Source organism: Enoplosus armatus, chromosome 3, assembly GCF_043641665.1.
Source record: "Enoplosus armatus isolate fEnoArm2 chromosome 3, fEnoArm2.hap1, whole genome shotgun sequence".
Taxonomy (NCBI): Eukaryota; Metazoa; Chordata; class Actinopteri; order Centrarchiformes; family Enoplosidae; genus Enoplosus; species Enoplosus armatus.
Genome location: NC_092182.1, coordinates 537,880 through 557,300, shown reverse-complemented (window position 1 = coordinate 557,300; position 19,421 = coordinate 537,880). Strand labels below are relative to the sequence as shown.

Below are 19,421 nucleotides of genomic sequence, written 5' to 3'. Positions count from 1 at the left end.
TTTTGTCCTGAGTAAGATTATTTTATTGCGCAAACACATCGATCCGGTGGGAAATAGTAAGTGGTAAATGGCCGATTAGGAACACGTCGGTACACCTGACACAAAACCGCACACCCTGCCGCTTGTTGCGGTACACTATGGGTGTTTTTGTGGATGCAAAGAGGTTAGAGAGGTCCTATTTTGCCGTGAGCTGTTCCAGGTGAAAATAGCACCGCTCCCCCTGTCTGACACCATCTGCCAACTCTCTACTGGAGCGGGCTAGTTGTTGTTGTGTTGCCCAAGCCAGGATTACAGTAAGTGACAAGAGGTTCAGCGTGTTCACACATGGTACAGAGTGAGTTAAGTTGCCTTAGCCAGGATGTGTTCACTGGGTTTCAGCCGGCTCAGTCTTATACCAGATGAAGGTACCCGATAGCTGATATTTTATGTGGATATTTGATATCTCTAGATCTTTAATTTGACCATTTTTGATTCCCACAAAACATTTAGACATTAGGTATTAGAGCACTCTTTCCAATGAATGTCAGACCGTTGAAGTTGTTTGAGGTTGGTTAACAGTTGGATTACAGTGGCTACAGGAAGTTGTGGCAAAAACGTTTTAGTATTTTAGTGGTTGGTGCAGGTTTTCATTCTGTAGCCTGTCGATTTCAGATTTGCCGAAAGATCAGCGTAATTCTCGAAGCTGTCTGAGGGCCCGGTCGAACTGGCGCTTATAAAGGCCCGGTCACACCAGCACATAAAACAGCTAAATTCAATTCACCCGCTGGGGTGTAAGTTAATTTGCGCAAAGGTTCCGTGTTCAGATCAACTCAAGTGAATTTCTTGACAGTGTGCTGACTCTGGAGGGAGCAGAGAGGAGAGTCATCATAGCTTATTAACTGTGATGCAAGTTAACCGCAGTCATGAGTAACGACTTGATGGTAGAAATACGTCTATTAAATGAACTGTGTGAACTTATTGTCCTGTTAGAAATCAAAAGTTCCCTAAGCTTACTGTCAGTAAGCAAGTCTCGTTAGCTGCCACAAGAGAGACGTGTACATTTCCCTTATTTAACTTGTTAGTGCACATATTTCTCGAGAACACCCAAATTCCTTTTGCTGTGCTAGTTTCTGGTGTGGCTGGGCACAGAGTGTTTTTTTTTTTTTTTTTTTTTCAGATTCTTTAGAGTGGGTTAGAGTAAAATTCTAGACAAATGTGTTTTTTTTCCTCGTGTCACACCTAAAAATGTTAAAATAACTAATAATCTCTCACTTTTGTAAGTGAATGTCTGACCGGACGATGTTTAATCAAAGGGCAAAATCTCAGACATCAATTTAACCTTAGTGCGTACACACACAAACTATCTGCCACCAGGCTTTTAGGCTCAGCTGATCTGAGCTGACTCTAGGAGAATGAAAAAGGAAGTCGCAAGCCATTTTGACAGACTGTACCGAGTACAGATGTTGGCCCAGAGTCTTAGGGGGAAACCTGCATGTGATGCTTGACTTATCTGTGCTGTTTTCAAAGGGGCCAGCAGAATGCATGTGCAGGGCACATAGTGTGAATGTGCAAAACTTGATTATTTTATCTTTTAAAAATCTTTTGTTTGGGTCTGACTGATTTTTTTTTTTTTTAAAGAAATGTGTCGATTATGTTACTATTTTTTTTCTATTCCTTTTCTCCTTTCCCTAATCTTTTTAATTCTTTATGATTATTGTTTTGTGTCATGAATTTCATCAAACAAACAACCACTGTAAAGATGAAGCAACTTCTCCACGCTGGTCAAATGCACAAAGTACTGTAATCTGCAAAGCGAACACCAGAGGGCGCCGCAGGGATTCTCTTAACTGTACAACTTCTCAGTGCATCTCTGTGTCCTCTGGATTCAGACCCACGCATGTCCACCCAGAGTGACATTTATGTTGTCTACTTTTGTCTCTGCAGCGTTTGACTTGTAAAAGTTGCATCCTTCCATGTGTTCACTCTCAGTCTGTATCCTCCACTCTCTTACTGAGCAGGTGCCAGCATTCTGCCTCTATGTCAATGGAAAGTTGTGAATACTTCTATAAGGGGGCAAGTAATGCTTTGTCTATTTATTTTTAGAAGCACACAAAGCAAATTGTACATACTATATTTATTCTATATATAAGGTTGTTTATTTTGTCATTTCATTTTGGCTCCGTTTCTTTGTCACCATGTTGTTGTCATTTTTCTCTTCTCTTTTATGTTTTGTTTTGTTTTTTTTCTTGCAAAAGGCCAGTAGAGCTTTTTGATGCTTGCCGTAATAGAATGGCGGTGAGGCTAATGAATAGCACAGTGCCTAATACCAGTCTTTACACACCTTACACATATGCACACACCCTGCCTCACACAGGGAAAGCATACTTATAAGACATAGAATGGCCTTAACCTATCAGAGCCAAGCTCATCTCAGAATAACCAATCAGGAGCTAGGTTCGCCACAGAGTAGCGTCTCTTTAATTAGCTTTGATTAATAAAAGATGTACAGCAAGTTGATTATGATGTGTAATGTGATACTGACTTAATATGATGCAGCAGTGGATAGGAGGGCTGGTAGCATCAGTTAGAAGCTGTTGGTCACGTGCATCTGCAAAAAATCAGGACTTGGAGGCTGAATAACCTCAGAAGGCTGGTTGCACAGGGCATCTGAAAAGTCTAAAGTCAAGTTAAGCAACAACAGAAGTAAGATTTGAACCCCCAAACACACCAGAAAACCTGAAAAAAACAAGTGCAACATGGCAAAAGACACAATGTTGCTTCTTGTTATGATTCCAGATATTTCCACCTGTATATAAAATACCCAGCCTTGAAAACCCTTCACCCACCTACTGCCTTGTTAACCTCAGTGCTACAAACCCTTAAGCCCCTGAACTCACAAGGAGCCACGCTGATCCTCAGGCTGCCAGCATCCACATCAGGACCAAGCCAAACTCTAAACAGTCAGCTCTGCTGCACCTGAGAAAGTGATGTAAAAACACAACATGTACAGTCTTACTGGGGCCGAGGTCTTTGCGTTCTCTGTGTTTTTCTTATAAAAGCCCCTCCTCTGTTGGGCTGGAGGAAGGCCTTCTCCATGCAGGACTTTGTGAATTGCTGGAAATAAAGGACTATATTATTTCATACCATTCCTCCTTCTTAGTGTCAGCTTTTACTGTAAATGTGTCTGTGACCTGACTCTGACTGAACACATGAAAGAAAGAGGAAAAACCCAGACCCTAGTCAAAACCTCAGAATCGAAGCAGGGACCTTTAGATCTTAAATCTAACGCTCTACCAACGAAGTCATCATCCAAGTACGTCAGTTCACACCTGGCATTACAATGCGTCTCAAGTGACCACTTGTGATAGGATCTCATTTCTTTAACTTGCCAGTGGCAGCAATGCACTTCCTGTGCCAAGGCTGCCGGAAATTAAAAGAAGAAGAGGTTTGCAAAGACCCTGGCACATAGGCAAAATAGAAACAATACAGACTGGGTCTATTCCTTGGCGTGTCCCAGGCAAACCAAAAATGCCCAAGATGTTTGACACACTCGCACGAATGAGTTTGTACTTCTGCTTATGCCGACGACGTCAGTTGAGTAGGCGGTCCTTGATTGTGGCGCCGGACACACTGCTAAATGAACGTCACCATACTACCTCTGAACGTGCAATGGGATCTCTTTACGTGTTGGGTGCATTAACATTTGTACTTGCCAGGTGTAGACAACAGGCCCATGAATGTGTTAGAGGGAAACCTATGTGAACACATGCAGGAAGAAGCAGAGAAAGGCTAGGTCTCAAACCGTAATTACAGTGTGTCCCTAAAACACAACTCCCCTGCTGCCAAAATCCGGGATTGAACCAGGGACCTTTAGATCTTCAGTCTAATGCTCTCCCAACTGAGCTATTTCGGCACAAATTGCATTTGGTTATGGCTATCAGGTGACATGCAACACAACAGTTCAAAAAAACTTGAAAAATCATCACAAACAATCAGGGGACTGTTGCTCTTTCACTTAGCATCTGACCAATTTAGCAGCAGCTTTTTGTTTTGATAATTTGTTTTCTCAATTGCTGTGGTTTGCATCTCAGGGCTGCCTGGTTTTTTTTCACTGGCGGGAGGCAGCAATGCACTTCCCGTGCCAAGTCTGCCTGAAATTAAAAGAAGAAGAGGTTTGCAAAGATCTTGGCACGTAGGAAAAATAGAAACAATACAGACTGGGTCTATTCCTTGGCATGTTCCAGGCAAACCAAAAATGCCCAAGATGTTTGACACACACTATATCTTGTGTGAATGAGTATGTACTTCCGCATATACAGAGGATGTCAGTTGAGTAGGCGGTCCTTGAATGTGGCGCCGGACACACTGCTAAACGAATGTCACCATACCACCTCAGAATGTGATCTCATTGGACTGTTTTCACACCTGTGGATATACTGCTAAACAAATGTGGCCATATCATTTTTGAACATGCAGTGGGATCTCAATGCGTGTTGGATGCATTAACATTTGTACTTGCCAGGTGTAGACAACCATGGATGTGTTGGAGGGAAACCTATGTGAAAACACACAGGCAGATGCAGAGAAAGGCCACAGTCTCCAACTGTAATTGCAGTGTGTTCCTAAAACACAGCTGCCGAAACCCGGGATCGAACCAGGGACCTTTAGATCTTCAGTCTAACGCTCTCCCAACTGAGCTATTTCGGCACAAATTGCAATTGGTCATGGCTATCAAGTAACACACAACACAACAGTTCCAAAAACACTTGAAAAATCACTTCAGATAATAACAATGTCTAATCTGGTTCAATTTAAAGGTTCTGTACGTTCTCTAAGTCATTGTTTTTAATAACACCGGTGGCCGTGAAGTGAATGGCAGTCAGCATCCTGTTGCGGTACAATTAAGTGTCCCGGTTTGGGGGTTTGAAAATATGGTCGCTCTATACGGGGGGTCGTCGCTTGCCGCAGACACGCACACACCTGCGGGAATATATAGGTAATCACTGGTTGTTGAGCTGGAAAAACACAATCCCCCCAACCCTGTGTAACTAAAGATTGCTTTCTACTAGCCAAGACCAATGCAAGGCAGGGGTGGACCACTCACTAATTGTAACCTCAGCTAAGGTAAGCGATTAGTCAGCTAGCTGTAATCTATCTGGCGTTGGTTGCTTCGTAACGTTAGCCGATGGCGTAACTTGCAAACGGCAAGCTAGGTTGTATCACGGAGCCAATGGTCAAAATAAAACATTATCCTAAATATGATCGTAAATCACAACAAATCACTCTGGTGTATGTCACTTCACCGTTTTGGCCCGATGCCCACATTACTCGCTCGTGCCTACACAGACTGCGGGCACGAGCGACAGGATGCTGACTGCCATTCGCTTAGCGAAAAAGACAACAAAACCACATGGGCAGGTAGCCGTGAGACTTGGTTTCACGCTTCCTTTTTTTAAATCACAATATTTTTAATGGTTCAAAGGTTTTGGACATAGTTAAAAGAAATTAAATCTTGAGCTATACTTGCAATGCAATTTAGAGTTCCTCGCAGGACCCTTACCATAAGATTGACTACAGCATGCGTTAAAGGGCTGCAGTGCAGTTTTGACATCTCTATCGCTACCTGTGGATTTTTCATGTAAAACCTTAAAGTCGATCCACTTACTGTGAATATAAGTGGCCTAGCAAACGTGAGATACTGTTGGGAGTCTGCAGTGAAATATAGTTTTGACCTCCAACAATGACGTTGAACTCATGTTTCATCATGTCAGAGCTCTTACACCAGGAACACAGGGTTTGGATACAAATATTTAATCATTACAATTAAATAGATACAAAATAGAACACAAAGAGACTGAATAAAGCAAATAAAATGAATCATTAAATTCAACATTGAACCAGTTTCAAAGTCTGGTACACACAACTGGGAAACGTACACGGGGGGGGGGGGGCAAAGATAAAATAGAGGAAAGGGATCAACTCCAATGAGTAGTAGCAGCTTATTTAACAGGAAATGAGCAGAGGGTTGACGCTGCTGGTTTGACATCCTGAAGATGGAACCAGGGGTTTCACTCTGCTCTCTCCTGCTTCATCACCCCCTCCGTTTCCAAGGAGATCCCTGGAGGACAGCCGGACACAGAGGGCGTCAGCGACCTGCAGGACCTGGGACGGACCTGGATGGGGAAATTTGGTTAGTTTCTTGATGGACAGGTGGCTTTACTTGTTGCTAAAGTAATCGCTAACTACTGCTAACTGTAGCTGCTGTTAGCTAGTTAGCTGTGCATCTACTGTTCGTCTTAGCCATAGATATACAGTGTATCTATATCTATGCTCTTAGCTAGGTGACTCTAACCATCTGACTCTCGGGGCCCGAGACTGAAAATTTTTTCCTCCCAGCGGTCCAAAGCTCCTGTGCTAGTGGTGTAAACACTAACACTCCCCCAGTGCTCTGAGCTAACTGAGCTAACGGCAGCTACAGTTGGCATCGTTAACTTTGTAAAGGTATATGTCCATCAGGAAACTCTGTAAATCACTGAGAGTTGAGGCAGAGCAGCTGGAGGACACCAGAGGGAAAGCCACAATATATTTTCTCCCAAAAAAAATCACACCAAAATCAGTGAATAAAGTTCTGTGTTTTTTGTACAGGAATCAGCGAGGCCCGGCCCCCAGACACAACACCCTGCTCTGGCAGCATCTATCGTTTTTTTCCAACCTAATTCTTGTTTGTGGTCTGATAAACAGTAAGTTAATCAAATTCAGTGCCCCATATCACTAAACACTAAAACATGAATACTGGGACAACTGGAAGATGTTGAACAGACCTACCATGTCCACTCCTACTGCATACATCCAGAGTGTCCATCACTATCTTCCCCAGAAGCCTGCGGGACACGTTCTACAGAGACGCAGAGAGACGTTTTGCTTAACTGCATGGACCGTCTTCAATTATTTCACAAATTGCTGGTTCATTTATACATTTTACACAATGCATTATGTTTGTCTATTTCATAATGTCAGTCGTAACGCGTGTTTAATATTGAACACTTTCGTGTCCCATAGAACACAAACTAAATTCTCATCCACGTGAAAATCATCTGCATGTATCTAATACAAAGTTATACCATATCCACTCAGCTTAATTACATGACTCTTCTTTTAAAAACATATTTGTAGTGTCATTATTCCCACATACAATGTGTCCTTCTTAAATAATGGAATCTCTAAACATCACCATAGGTTTTGCCTGTGTACATATTAACCCTGGTACACTAGTATTAATAAAAACACCAATGAACTTAAATAAGAACACAAGTTGTGGAGCTATTCTGTGCACGTCCAACTGTGATGGAATAACACTGAAGGTGAGCTGTGTGTGTGTGTGTCTGAGGTGAATGGTGTGAGTGTGTGTGTGTGTGTGTTGTATGTGAACCTTGTTGCGTAACTGCAGCTGCAGTGTGAGAGCATCGGCGAGTTTCTCCTCCAGCAAACAAAGGCGTGTCTTTTCTTTCTCCTCCAGCCTCGTCTTGTCCTCCTCTTCCTCGGGCCTCTGGCAAACAGGAGGACGAGCAAATGAGTGCAAACACCTCCGAAACTATGTCTATAGTATATACATATATACAGTCTATATAGTAGTAGCATTAAGTAGTTTCTAAACTTTCTGGAGCTTCTGTGGAACACTGGACACTGTGTGCACTATATATCTGTTCCCTCCTTGTTTGACTTTAGATACAGAACCGTCCCAGTATGTTCTCTGGGGTTTTAGTTCAACAAACATGTCTCGGTGTCGGAACATGATGGGTGAGTCAAACCTCAAAGCCAAAGAGACAGACTGAAGTTATTCGGGAGGGCACAGGACTGGATGACCTGAAGTTATCCAGCTAAACTAACCATTATGTGAAAACACCCAGCTTCTTTAATAGTGATATAGCCTTCAGTAATTCCATTTTATTATTATTCACTTGTTTTTCCTGACATTTGTCTTTGATTTGGCCTCGACCCAGACCCAAATCTGACGTTCTGCCTTCAGAGCTTTGAAACAGTTTGAATCTTAGTCTGCACCTGAATCCATTCAACACCTTAACCAAGTTTCTCATCATCATCATCATCTCTCTCCCACCTTCTCCTTTTCAAAGCATCTGCCTCCCTCTGGTCGCTCTTGGTTTTGTATCCTCCAGCTGCAGCGCCCCCTGCTGTCCTTAAAAGTCTTATCATGCAGGTGACTCTGAGAGAACAGCTGGCGGACCACATGCTTCTGACATCTAGAAGAAGAAACGAAGTCTGACGTTTTTGGAACGGAAACGTGTTCACAGTGGTGTTGTGTGTGTGTGTGTTGGATGTTCGCTTACCCCTTGTCACAGCTGTGCAGTCGGCTGATGTGCTTCTTCGCCTCCGACAGGCTGCACTGTCCTCCCTCCCTCATTCCCCCATTGTCCTCCTCTTCATCAGAGGCAGCTCTCCCCTCCACGGCTCTCTGCAGACACTCTGCAAACAGCGGAGGTGGTTCCTTCACTGGCTCATTGACACTTCAGTGGTTAAGACTCCACACACCACATGTTAACTTAAATGTTCTGTTGCATTGGTGAATGAATCATGTTCTGTGCCCTGTAGACCACAGCAGGAAAAGCACAGTAACATTTAGGTGAGCTGGTTCCTGGTACTGAGCATGCTGGCTCCCTGTCAGAGCTTACTGGGATACTCCATGGAACTGAGCCATTGTTAATGAAATTAGTTTCACCTGTCTAAAAGGTCTATTGCAATATCAATAACCCTTGTTGCAACATCCTCAGTTCGAACACGCTCCTGATCCCTAATTGCTCAGAGATTCGTCAGTTTTCTCGTCACTCACCTGTCTTGCTGCAGGCGTCTTCCGCCCCGTTTGGGTACATTCGTTGATGGACGTGGACAGGGATGCAGGTGCAGCAGGATCTGAGGGTGGTAAAGGTGGAGAACATACTGTACCTCAGATATATTTCCAATCAGCCAGTGCCATGGACAGAGGCTTTGCCACCCCTTTAATAAGAGTCATGTGGAGGCTGTGTGTCAGCTTCATGTGCACTACTTTTAAAACATTAATAACTGATTTCTCTGGCCACTCGAGGGCATCAGTACAAGCTGTAAACACACAACTGACATATCATCACCTTATATATATATACACTAGTGATGGGAAGACCGGTTCTTTTTGGGTAACCCGGTTCGTTTGGTTCACCCGCCACAAGCAAACCGACTGACGAACGATTCTTTTGGTTCTTTATTTTGTTAATCAATTTAATTTGTAATGCTTTGTGCTACTGGATTAGCTCACTTAACTAAAAGTCTGTCGATAGGCCGCGACTCTTACTCATTCTTCAGCTCAGAGGATGTGTGCCGCGCAAACAAGTTAACAGCTAACCTGGCTCTTAGGCACAACTGTGCGTGTACAATGGCAGAGCTTTTTCACTGAAAGCAGCCGCTTGAAACAAGGTTGATGAGAGTGGCGAGAACCTAAAGAGTTAAGTTGTGTAAACCCAAAACAAAGAGCTGAAAGACACCAATAACACGCTGTAGAGATGAGGGGAACTGCAGAGGGGATATCATAATAATGTCATACGGAGTACAGTCGAGACCTGCTGTATGAAAAGTGCGCCATTTGATTCATTGCTAATACAGACACATGTCAGATATTACTTTGACAGCCCTCAGAGCAGGTTTGAACTAACTCTGATGCATCGTGGGTGCAAATGAAATGGTCAGCGTGGAGGGTTAGAAAGAAAGTCTCTGTTAAAACATGAGTGCAGTGGTGAAAGTTGACCCCTGTAAACACTTGAGTGTAACTTAAGCTGTCGGCTTTGAATTTCAAATCAGTGGAGCACAGAGGCAAATGATGTGTAAATGGCTGCACAAACACGCCTGCGCACTTTCCTCCATTTGCTCCAGACCACACACAGTGTTCGCACCTGTACTGCTGCAGTTCAGCCTCCAGCTGGCTGATCCTGGACCGGAGCTGTGGCACAGACTGAGCCTGCTCCTGGATCATCCGAACCCTCTGAAGCCCTAAACTCAGAGCCTCTCTGGCCTCCTCCGCCCGCCTCCTGATGGAGATCATCCAAGTTCATCAAACCATTCCTCTGATATCTATCCATTCATCTTTCAGTGAACTTAAAAAGACTCTAACCTGATCTGTGCGTTCTCTTTCCTCAGTGCAGACTCCACCCCCTGAAGCTTGCGCACCTCCTGGTACGCCCATCGCAGCTCCTCCTCCAGACACTCATTGAATTTGATGGCCTCCTCCACCTGCCCATCTCGTGAGGAGCGGATCAGCTTCAGCTCCCTCAGAAGAGGGTCCCTGATGTCCTGTCTCCTCGCCACCCTCCTCGCCCCGTCTCCTCCGGCACCCCTGCTCTGCCCTTTAATCCTGTGCGTTGGCACCAGTTTTCCCTGTATGAGGGTGATGGAAGTTGTGGGAGTTGAAACTGTGGAGTTGAAGCTGGACGGAGACGGGAGGGCGCGGCTCCTGCCCCGCCGGAGTGCCACCTCCAGGGCCAGGCAGCGAGCGTCGCTCCCCTGCAGTGCTGAGCGGAGGTCCTCCACCAGCTCCCTCAGAGCAGCTGCCTCATCTGGAGAAGAGGAGGAGGAGGAGGAGGAGGAGGAGGAGAGAAGAGGAGAGGAGGAAGACATGGTGAAACTTGGTGGTGAAAGTGAAACCAGAACTGCTCATTTCAAGTATTTATGGATCCATTTTTTGGTCCAATTAGAGGAGCAGAACAATGTTTCAGTCCTCTGAAGCTGATATCCGTGCCACAGTGCTTCACTCCAGACTACTTTATGTCACAACTTTCTATCACTTTCCACTGCTCTTTCCGTGCAGCTAAGCACATTTACTCAAGTGCTGTACTACTGTAAGTTTGAGGTACTTGTACTTTACTTGAGAATTTCCTTTTCACTTTGTACTTCTACCACACTATATATTAATAGGGAAATATTGCATGTATTTGACAGCTCGATACTAGATACTTTAACAGATCTTGTATATAAAACAAATGACGAGTTTATACAATCTTATACACTGTTGGGTGACAGTGTATAAAATAGATCACGTGATCGCCACTTCAACAATTACAACAGTGAAACTTACACTTCACCATCAGTAATAATAACTCACAGGGAATGTTGAGTACTTTTGATGATGATACTTACATATTTTTACAAGTAACATTCGAATGCATTTTACTGTTAATGGAGTATTTCATCAGTGTGGTCTTTCTACTTTCTTCTTCTCATGTAAAGGATCTGAATACTTTCTCCACCATTGTTACTTTTGGAGAATATACAACATACACAGTTCAAGTACTGTGCTTACGTGCGATTTTGAGGCACTTGTACTTAGAATGTAATGTTGTGTTACTTTATACTTCAACTAAACTACATTTCAGAGGGAAATACTACATATACTGACAGCTTTAGTTGCATTAGTTTTATCCCCCCCCAGCTTCACTGTACTGCCTTTGTTGAGAAGTATAAGTATAAATACTCAGGAGCCCTCAGTGATCACAGGAGTGCAGTAACACATGTAACACAGTCAGCCCGGGCCAGTACCTGACTCACGGTCCTCTGCGGTTCGACCTTTCACTGATCTGTTAACGGCTCCGTTCTGATCCCTCGTCAGATCAAAACTCACACATTTTCTCCGTCTGACTCGCGGCCACCGGAGCCGGATCTGTCGCTCCACCAGCTCCGTGTCCTCGGTAACGGGCAGGCGCCAGGCACGCTCCCCGGTGTCTCCACGAGCGCTGCGCACGCGGAAATACCCACAGAGCCGCGCGTGGAAGTCTTTAAAGGACAGCTGGCTGGGCAGCCCAGAACACACGTCCCTAAACTCTTCATCTTCTTCGTGCTTTTCACCCTCTCCAGTCCGTCCCTTTCCTTTCATCGCCCTCTTCCCCCCGGTGAGTCCCAGCACGGCGCACAGCGCGGTGAAGTCCTCCGCCGACACCGTATCGTCCCGGTTGGGGTAGGCCAGGTGGTGGAAGACCTCCTGCAGGTATTGGTCTATTCCAGTGGCCAGGACGACGACTTCGTTATCCGCGCCCGGATCGGGACAGTGGTGATGGGCCAGGGCGCTCCGGAGCCACTCGCTTTTACGCGCTGCTCGCGGCGAGGGCTGGACGCGCGGCGGGGCCAACGCAGGGCGCTCCATAACTGCGCATGAACCAATGGTTTCTTCTAGATGTGTCCAAACAAAACAAAACAAAAAAATCAGATTACGGGAATGAGCATCGGATGTGATTTCAAAGGAGGGTTAGGCTAAAACACGACACAGTTTAATCCCACCTCACCTTGGATTCCTTCCCGACGCATCAAGTCAAGATCTGATCCCCTCGGGTGAGACTTCAGTCCCACTGCACCGACTCCACCCTCCGCACTCACTGTGTGCGTGTGTGTGTGTGTGTGTGTGTGTACCAGGAAGGCAGGCCAGTTTGGTGCTATGGATGTTTGGTCCCTTTTACAAAAGCGGACCACATATCAAGTGTTGCCTAAACAGTTTTCAAGCCAAATCTATCGCACCGTGTTCCTCCACAGAGAGCACTTAGCAGACAATACAGACTGAGTCACGGTGGGTTTCAGTTTGCATCTTTACCAGAGTGAATCCCAAGTGGGTCTGACTCACAGTAAAAAAAAAAAAACCCAGACCACCCCTTGTCCCTCACCTGACAGCCAAAGACAAAGCATGAGTGTCTCGATTGCACTCACCTTGGCATGAGTAGACCATACCACACAGATGACACAGGAATTACACTCCCCAACTATAGCGTCACAGAGAGAAAACCATTTAGTACATCAGAGCTAGTGCCAAAACAAATGGACAGCAAATACATCAAACATTTATCAAGCGAAAACACTCAACTTTAGCTGCATTCAGCTGAGATCTGCTGCTTTTGTGTAATTTTTCTGTACATGTATTATCTTTGGGTTTGGAATTGTTACTCACACAGAATAATTTGGAGGTGCTGGCTGGCCCTGGGAACATTCCATGTATTATTATACATTATTATTATTATTATTACAGGATTATTTGCACACACACATACTGTATATTTTCAGATATGCTCTTTTAATTGCTTCCGCTGTGGTTGCATACTGAAAAAGGCATAGCTGAAATATGCATTTTACTCCTCTGCTGAACGTGGAAACTAAAAAACAGAATTCAAAGACCTGGGTGTGCAAAATAGACCGAATGAAATGTTCTTAAATTAATAATGACCTCACAACCTGCAGGTGGTTAGCTTAGTTTAGCATGAAGACTGGAAACGGGGGGAAACAGCTAGCCTGGCTCTGTCCAGCCGTCCACCTACCAGCAGCTCTAAAGCCCACATATCTGGTTGGTTTGGGTAAGAACATGTCGTTGTCACAAGCGGTGATGTGCTGGACCATTTCTTTGGCCATATGCAATAACTTCCTGGAGTCAGGAAGTCATTGCAAGTCATTGCTGTTTTAGTGGCTCATCGGAAATGTCTCAGGGAGTTTGGGAACTCATGATGTCAGTATTTCTAAAAATCTGCATTGCACTGCACATAACCAACCATACAATAAAAAGTGAAAGCTGTTTGCTGTCCCTGAATGGAAATGTGCTTAATGCAGACCAGCAAAGAAGACAGAACTGCACGTGTACCTGTCTCACCAGCACAACTGAAGAGAAGAGCGTGAGAAAGTTGGAGACCATGCTTTTTACCTTTGCATACCACGCGCTCATCTACCGGTGAGCACATGAGTCATCTGAAGCCACATGAGCTCACAGAGGAAACCTCAGATATTGTACAGTCTTTGTTTTGGTTTCCGGCTCTAATCTGAATATGGCGGAACTGCAGCGCTCGCCGTGACTCATCTGGGGCTTTTACCTCGGAAAGGTGTGTCACTGTACTATTTCATTCCGTGCTACTTAAGGCGACAGATACTGTACCCCCCGCCCCCGAGACAGGCAAAAGTCGTCTCTTATACAAAGTGTCCCTGAAGACATAAAAAGACAGTCATCGCCGGTGTTTCGCAGACATGTGGAGGCAGGCAGAGCTCAGCAGCGGCTCAAGTTCAGGTCCTCCGGCTGTGTTTTTCAAACTAAAGGGGTATCTCAAAAACGAATGCATTTTGGGGGGGTCCTTCCTCCAGCCTATACTAATAGACTCTATTAGAAGTAGAAGTTTAGGCAAGTTTATGTCGCACTACATTACAAACCTGCACACACATATACAATGCCCTCCCACGGGAGTAAGTAAATGCACGTTAACTGCCAGAAGGTCCGTCACACCTGCAGCCACACATCCATTCATCCAGCGGCATCAGAAAACATAAACTAGGTCACTTGAGGGTTTTCCTACAGATAATTCCAGCTGCAGTATGTGAGACCCTCCCTCTGTCCTGACTGGTACTGCTTTGGAAGTAAAGCTCTTGTTTCTTGGTGCAGACTTACTTAAATCACATAAGAGGTGTTTTGGTGAGAGCTCGTTATACGCACGTTATATGTGTGTGTGTGTGTGTGTGTGTGTGTGTGTGTGTGTTTCTGTGGGGTAACTAGCAGTTAATGTACAGCTCAGCACACGCCCCTCAGTCCTGCTGTCATGCTGCCTCCCTCTGAGAGTCAGTCCTCCAGCTGCTGCCTGCTCAGGGTGAAAGGACCTGATCTGAAAATGAAAGGATGGGAAGCAAGAAGAGGGGGCAGTAAATAAAAGGGGGGTAGGGGTCTGTGTGTGTGTGTGTGTGTGTGTGTGTGTGTGTGTGTGCTTGTGCATGCACGGCCGAATGTTCACCTTTGAGAGGAGGAGTGAGGCTGTGTCTGTATTGATAGGAGTCGGGTTAAGGCTTTGTGTTGCCTGCCATATGCTCCACTGAGGGTCAACAAAAAGACAAATACAGCCACGCACTCCCAACACGCACACACACCTCTTTGAAGTGGTGACCCTGACAGATATGCTGCCAGTTCACTGGGGGCTCATCCTGGTCTAACCCTGGAGGGACATGTGAAGGTCTCTAAACATGAGGTCACACATGTAGACCTATGTGTCAGCTTTTGGTCATCCTCTCACTTCTTCATTGATCTGTGACCACGTCCTGTCGTCTTTCAGGGCTGATCCGCATGTCAAGGACAGAATGAGGGTTGCATAGATTCTGCATAGTGACACATCACAAGGTACAGTGCTACAGGCGCTGTACTGTGTACAAAATGTCTCCCTTGTCTCATTGTGCATTGCGTACTGCTGCCAAATTCAAACAGAATTAAAACAATGTTTTGGGGGGATTCTCGGAAAATTGGAAGTACTTTTTCAAGGTATACAATTACAACAACTGACATGTCCATGAAAAACATAGTGTTCATACAGAAGGAAATACCTGCAAAAACGGACTTTTGGCAGCGGAAGCAATCTGCAAACACAACATCTGACATATTGTCACCTTTGTTCACAAACACTTGTCCATTTAAAGATCTAGCGGATACGAGGCAACATTAGCATTCATTTGTCTGTCCACCTGATAAATGAGTCGGTTGAGTTTAAGTCTGAGGTCATCGCAACCCCTTTCACATGCAAGTGGCGTGACGTGATCCTCAAAAATGCCAAACGGTACGCAAGAAGATTAAAACCTCTGCCTTGTTTGGTTTTTTTTTTTATCTCAGGCCATCTTATGTCATGGGGTTCACCAATTTGAGTTTGAAAGTTTAAGGCTTGTTGCCATAAACTGAAGACTGGTGTTGGGCTGGTAGATGGTGGGGTTTTTGAAAAAAAAATGTTTTAATGAAAACAGTATTACCAAACAAGCTGTCATTTTATGGTCAAAAAACACAGATGCAAAAGTCAGTACACTCCTCCAGTCCTCTCACTCACATTATTGACTCATTTAGTTTGAGAGATATTTGATTGACACAAGTTGTGCTCAACCATCAACGAGGGATAAGGGAGAACCTACTTACCTTGATGTCATCATCATTGACTTTGACAACGGTTACTAACCAATGTCAGTCATATATTGAACTATATTGGGTTTTTATGTAGCCTATTTGGACTGTGACTGATTTAGTTAATTGTAGTCGATTGATTCTCAGCCATTTACCGGTCAATTTGAAAACTAGCTTTTGTTTTGTTGTGTGCGCGCAAATGTGCATGAGGGAGAGAGCCTGTCATCCTAATAGTTTGTTAAATTGGCCGGAGTTTGGTGGAGTTTGTGGCTCACATTTCATGCCGGTAGATGGCTTCATTGATGCTATGCTACAACGCCACAGGTGTATTTCAGAATTAGCGTATTTGGTTATCTGACTGCACTGTGGGTTGAGATAGCTGACATTGTATCTTTGATCATTTGATGCTTTGTATGCTCATGATGTGTTTTTCATTGCTTATTTAATGGTTTTATGGTTTTAGACAGGTCAATCTGATCTGCCTACACTAGCTGGAGTATAAAGATGTAGACCAATGCTGATCCACTGTGCATCTTCACTGTTTTTTATGGGTTACTTCATACTTGTGCAGAAAAGTCAACACCCAGCAGCGTGTGTTACTGAACGTGTAATTCAGCTTTATTTTGTTATAGAACAAACAATCTTATGTCAGCTTGGAGAGCTTTGGCGATCTCACGACTTTGTGTGCTCAGGTGTGGCTATCTGGAGTATCTGAAGTGGGACAATCTCTGACCTAAATCTCTGACAAAACTAACTCTGAAATGTCATGAGACTTAAATATAATACGTTTCCATTATATTTTATATTTACATGACTTTTTATACATTTTAGGCAGTGTGGGGTTCTGTCCCACATTGAGTCTAATAGTAGAGCAGCTTTGAAAAAAAAAAATATTGGACTTCTAATGAAACGAAGGTTGGATATCTTGTAAACAACTTGATTCTGCTGGCAAAATATTATTTACTCAAAAGTTAGATTTTTATCCTACGAATTGGATAAATTCATCACTTTTGATCAGTATTTGTGGCAGTCATGTTCTCAGTTGTATTGTAATGAACTGTCGTGTTCCACAGATGCCTGATGTTTGAACTTTCGTCTTCAACAAGTAAGAAACAAAAAAAAAAGAAAAAAGAAAAACCTTCATCAACCTCCATCTTTGCTCGCAGCGGGCGCCTCGCATCACACTGCATCAAGCATAAACAAAGCTTTACAGCCCTCCTTAACGTCTCAGGAGCACACTGACCATCCATGGCATGACAATAAGAAAACAATAGAGACATTACAGTAGGTAAAGTCTACCGGAGTCCTTCAGTAAAGCTCTAAACTGTCCAGATGGTCACACGTCCTTGAACGAAGCTTCCATTCACTCCTTTTGTTGTAGGTCACAAACACAGTTCAGCCACTCAAATGACATCTGTCAACTCTGAAACCAACCCACGTCCTCCGAGTGGGTTTGTGTAAATGTTATGAAGTTGCGTGTGAAAGTAAACAGTCCTCACATGGGGCAGCCCCTCTTCCCAAACACCCCGATTCATTCTAATCATACGATCTGTGATAGATGAGGAGTGTGTCAATACAAGCCTTGACATGAGAAATTAGGTTAGACAAGAAGCAGGCTCAGAGTTAGCTCTCTCAATGGAGGTGTGATTTATGATCTGTGTGTGTGTGTGTGTGTGTGTGTGTGTGTGTGTGTGTGTCACATTGTAAACAGCACTCCACTGTGTGACAATGTAAACATTTCCTCATTCCTGAGACATCGAAGGAGCTGCAGCCTACCTTTGAGTTGTCCCACCTGTGTACAAGGTCATGAGACGCATGCATGTGCATTCACATTCAGCTACCTACTCACACACACACACACACACACACACACACAAATTCCTGAGAGCCAGTGGATTAAGAGAGCAGACGAGGCATGTGGCTACAGGTAGAGCTGCAGCTCTGAGCTGCTACATTCAGTGTCTGGGTGCGACGCAACTAGAAGGAGCCGTTAGTCACTTGTATGCATTGCGTTGTGTTTTATAAACATATCATATGTTTTTAAAATGTAAATCTTAAGTAACAATATATATATTTCCCTCTGGGGTGTAGTGGAGTAGAAAGTAGCATAAAATAAAGTACCTCAAAATTGTGCTCATGTACAGTACTTGAGTAAATATCCTTTGTTACTATCTGTCACTGGTTTATAGTAACTATTTTCTGAATAAGTAAGAAATAATTGTGATTTTTTTTTTCTGTAACTCTACTGAAGTCAGCTGCTCATTCTAACAGGTGCAGAGGAGACATGTGGAGGTCTTCTTCCAGGTCACATGACACCAACTTCAGACTGTAGTATGGATTGGCCTCGGGTCAAAGCTGTCTGTGAGAGGAGTGTGTGAGGTGCTTGCTGGACCCAGTTTCCAGATAAAAATAATATTTAGTGTTATTTTGTTAGAATACTTTGCATATGTTTTTTTTGTTTTCTGTGATGTGTGATGTTTTATACTTTTGTTCTATTTACCTACTGATTTTCAATTTTGCAAAACATCAGATTTGCAGAAACTTGTGCGGGGTCTGAATATTACTGCAATTTTCTATCTTTCTAAAACTTGAGTTTTCAGGGGTTTTTTTTTTTGTTTGTTTTTTTTAAATATGAACAAAATTACGACTGATCTCAGGTCCCAGATCAGGATCTCACCCTAGGTCCAGTTAGAAAACCATCACCAGTGAGCAGGTCAGAAGTGTACTGTCGGGGGGAGTCAACAAAGGGATCAGAGTGCTGCTGTGAAAGCAGAAGAACTCTGGCTACTGAAATAAGACTGTGATGGGGAGATAAAACTGAGTTTTAATCTATCATGGCTCTCTGCTCCCAAACGGTGAGCACTGCAAACGAAAACTTCCTGTGGACTTGTTTACGTGTTCTGACACACACACACAGACACCAGTGATGGAGTGGTTGCCTCAAGCAATATAGGCAACAAGTTTGAGCAGAGTTAATGTGGCCGGATGTCCGTGGCTGTTTATCTCATTGTTCAACGGCTGTTTTGCGGTAGTCATGATGTTCTTGGAAGACGTTTTATCTGCACAGAGTAAGATACTGACATATTGAGCATCAAAGATTTGATGTGCTATCAAAGTAGTGGTGTCCTTAAAACCTTTCACGATGCTTAAACAAAATTCTTATTAACTCCTAAAAAGCAAATAACACCCCGTAATCCCAAGATCACAATGTGACGTCACATTGTCACAAATGTTTCCAGGACTGTGGGGACCCTTAGGTTGCCCTGAAAGGATTGATTCATATTAGAACGTGCCCCATCTGTGCTACATCCCTTAGACACGAAAGAGTTTGGAAACTGTTGTGAAATAAAAAAGTACAAAGAGGAAACTTCAATAGCCAGAGTGATAAGTAAAACACAGCTTCTTGATGCAGCTGATGTAGCTACAGTATTCCCTCATGTGCTCATCCTAACTAGGAGTAATCCTTCTCCAAAGGCCTCCATCAGGGCAACCTGCCCCCCCGGTTTGCGCTACTTTTCTGCTT

The 19,421-nt window shown here is 44.0% G+C and overlaps 1 protein-coding gene and 2 non-coding genes across 3 annotated transcripts; all 3 read right to left on the bottom strand.

The window, feature by feature from the left end:
- Positions 1-3,819: 3,819 nt before the first annotated feature.
- On the bottom strand, positions 3,820-3,892 carry trnaf-gaa (transfer RNA phenylalanine (anticodon GAA)). Its single transcript has one exon. It is a non-coding gene; the product is annotated as a tRNA-Phe (tRNA).
- A 721-nt stretch (positions 3,893-4,613) lies between these two features.
- Positions 4,614-4,686, bottom strand: trnaf-gaa (transfer RNA phenylalanine (anticodon GAA)). The gene has a single exon. It is a non-coding gene; the product is annotated as a tRNA-Phe (tRNA).
- A 1,133-nt stretch (positions 4,687-5,819) lies between these two features.
- LOC139283261 (EF-hand and coiled-coil domain-containing protein 1) lies at positions 5,820-12,323 on the bottom strand. Its single transcript, XM_070903245.1, has 10 exons — positions 12,294-12,323; positions 11,554-12,180; positions 10,133-10,574; positions 9,915-10,049; positions 8,825-8,904; positions 8,325-8,460; positions 8,096-8,237; positions 7,409-7,525; positions 6,805-6,874; positions 5,820-6,152 (listed from the first exon to the last, which is right to left on the bottom strand). Exons 1-10 carry the CDS (start codon positions 12,313-12,315, stop codon positions 5,983-5,985), a joined length of 1,941 nt encoding a protein of 646 aa, XP_070759346.1. The 5' UTR covers positions 12,316-12,323; the 3' UTR covers positions 5,820-5,982.
- Between the last annotated feature and the right edge of the window lie 7,098 nt (positions 12,324-19,421).

Bases quoted from the DNA above. Each gene is read 5' to 3' on its own strand.
- LOC139283261 (XM_070903245.1), bottom strand. From the start codon at position 12,315: ATGCGTCGGGAAGGAATCCAAG. The intron at 8,905-9,914 runs GTGCGAACACTG...TACCACCCTCAG, and splicing joins GCTGAACTGCAGCAGTACAG to ATCCTGCTGCACCTGCATCC. The intron at 8,238-8,324 runs GTAAGCGAACAT...TTCTTCTTCTAG, and splicing joins CTGCACAGCTGTGACAAGGG to ATGTCAGAAGCATGTGGTCC.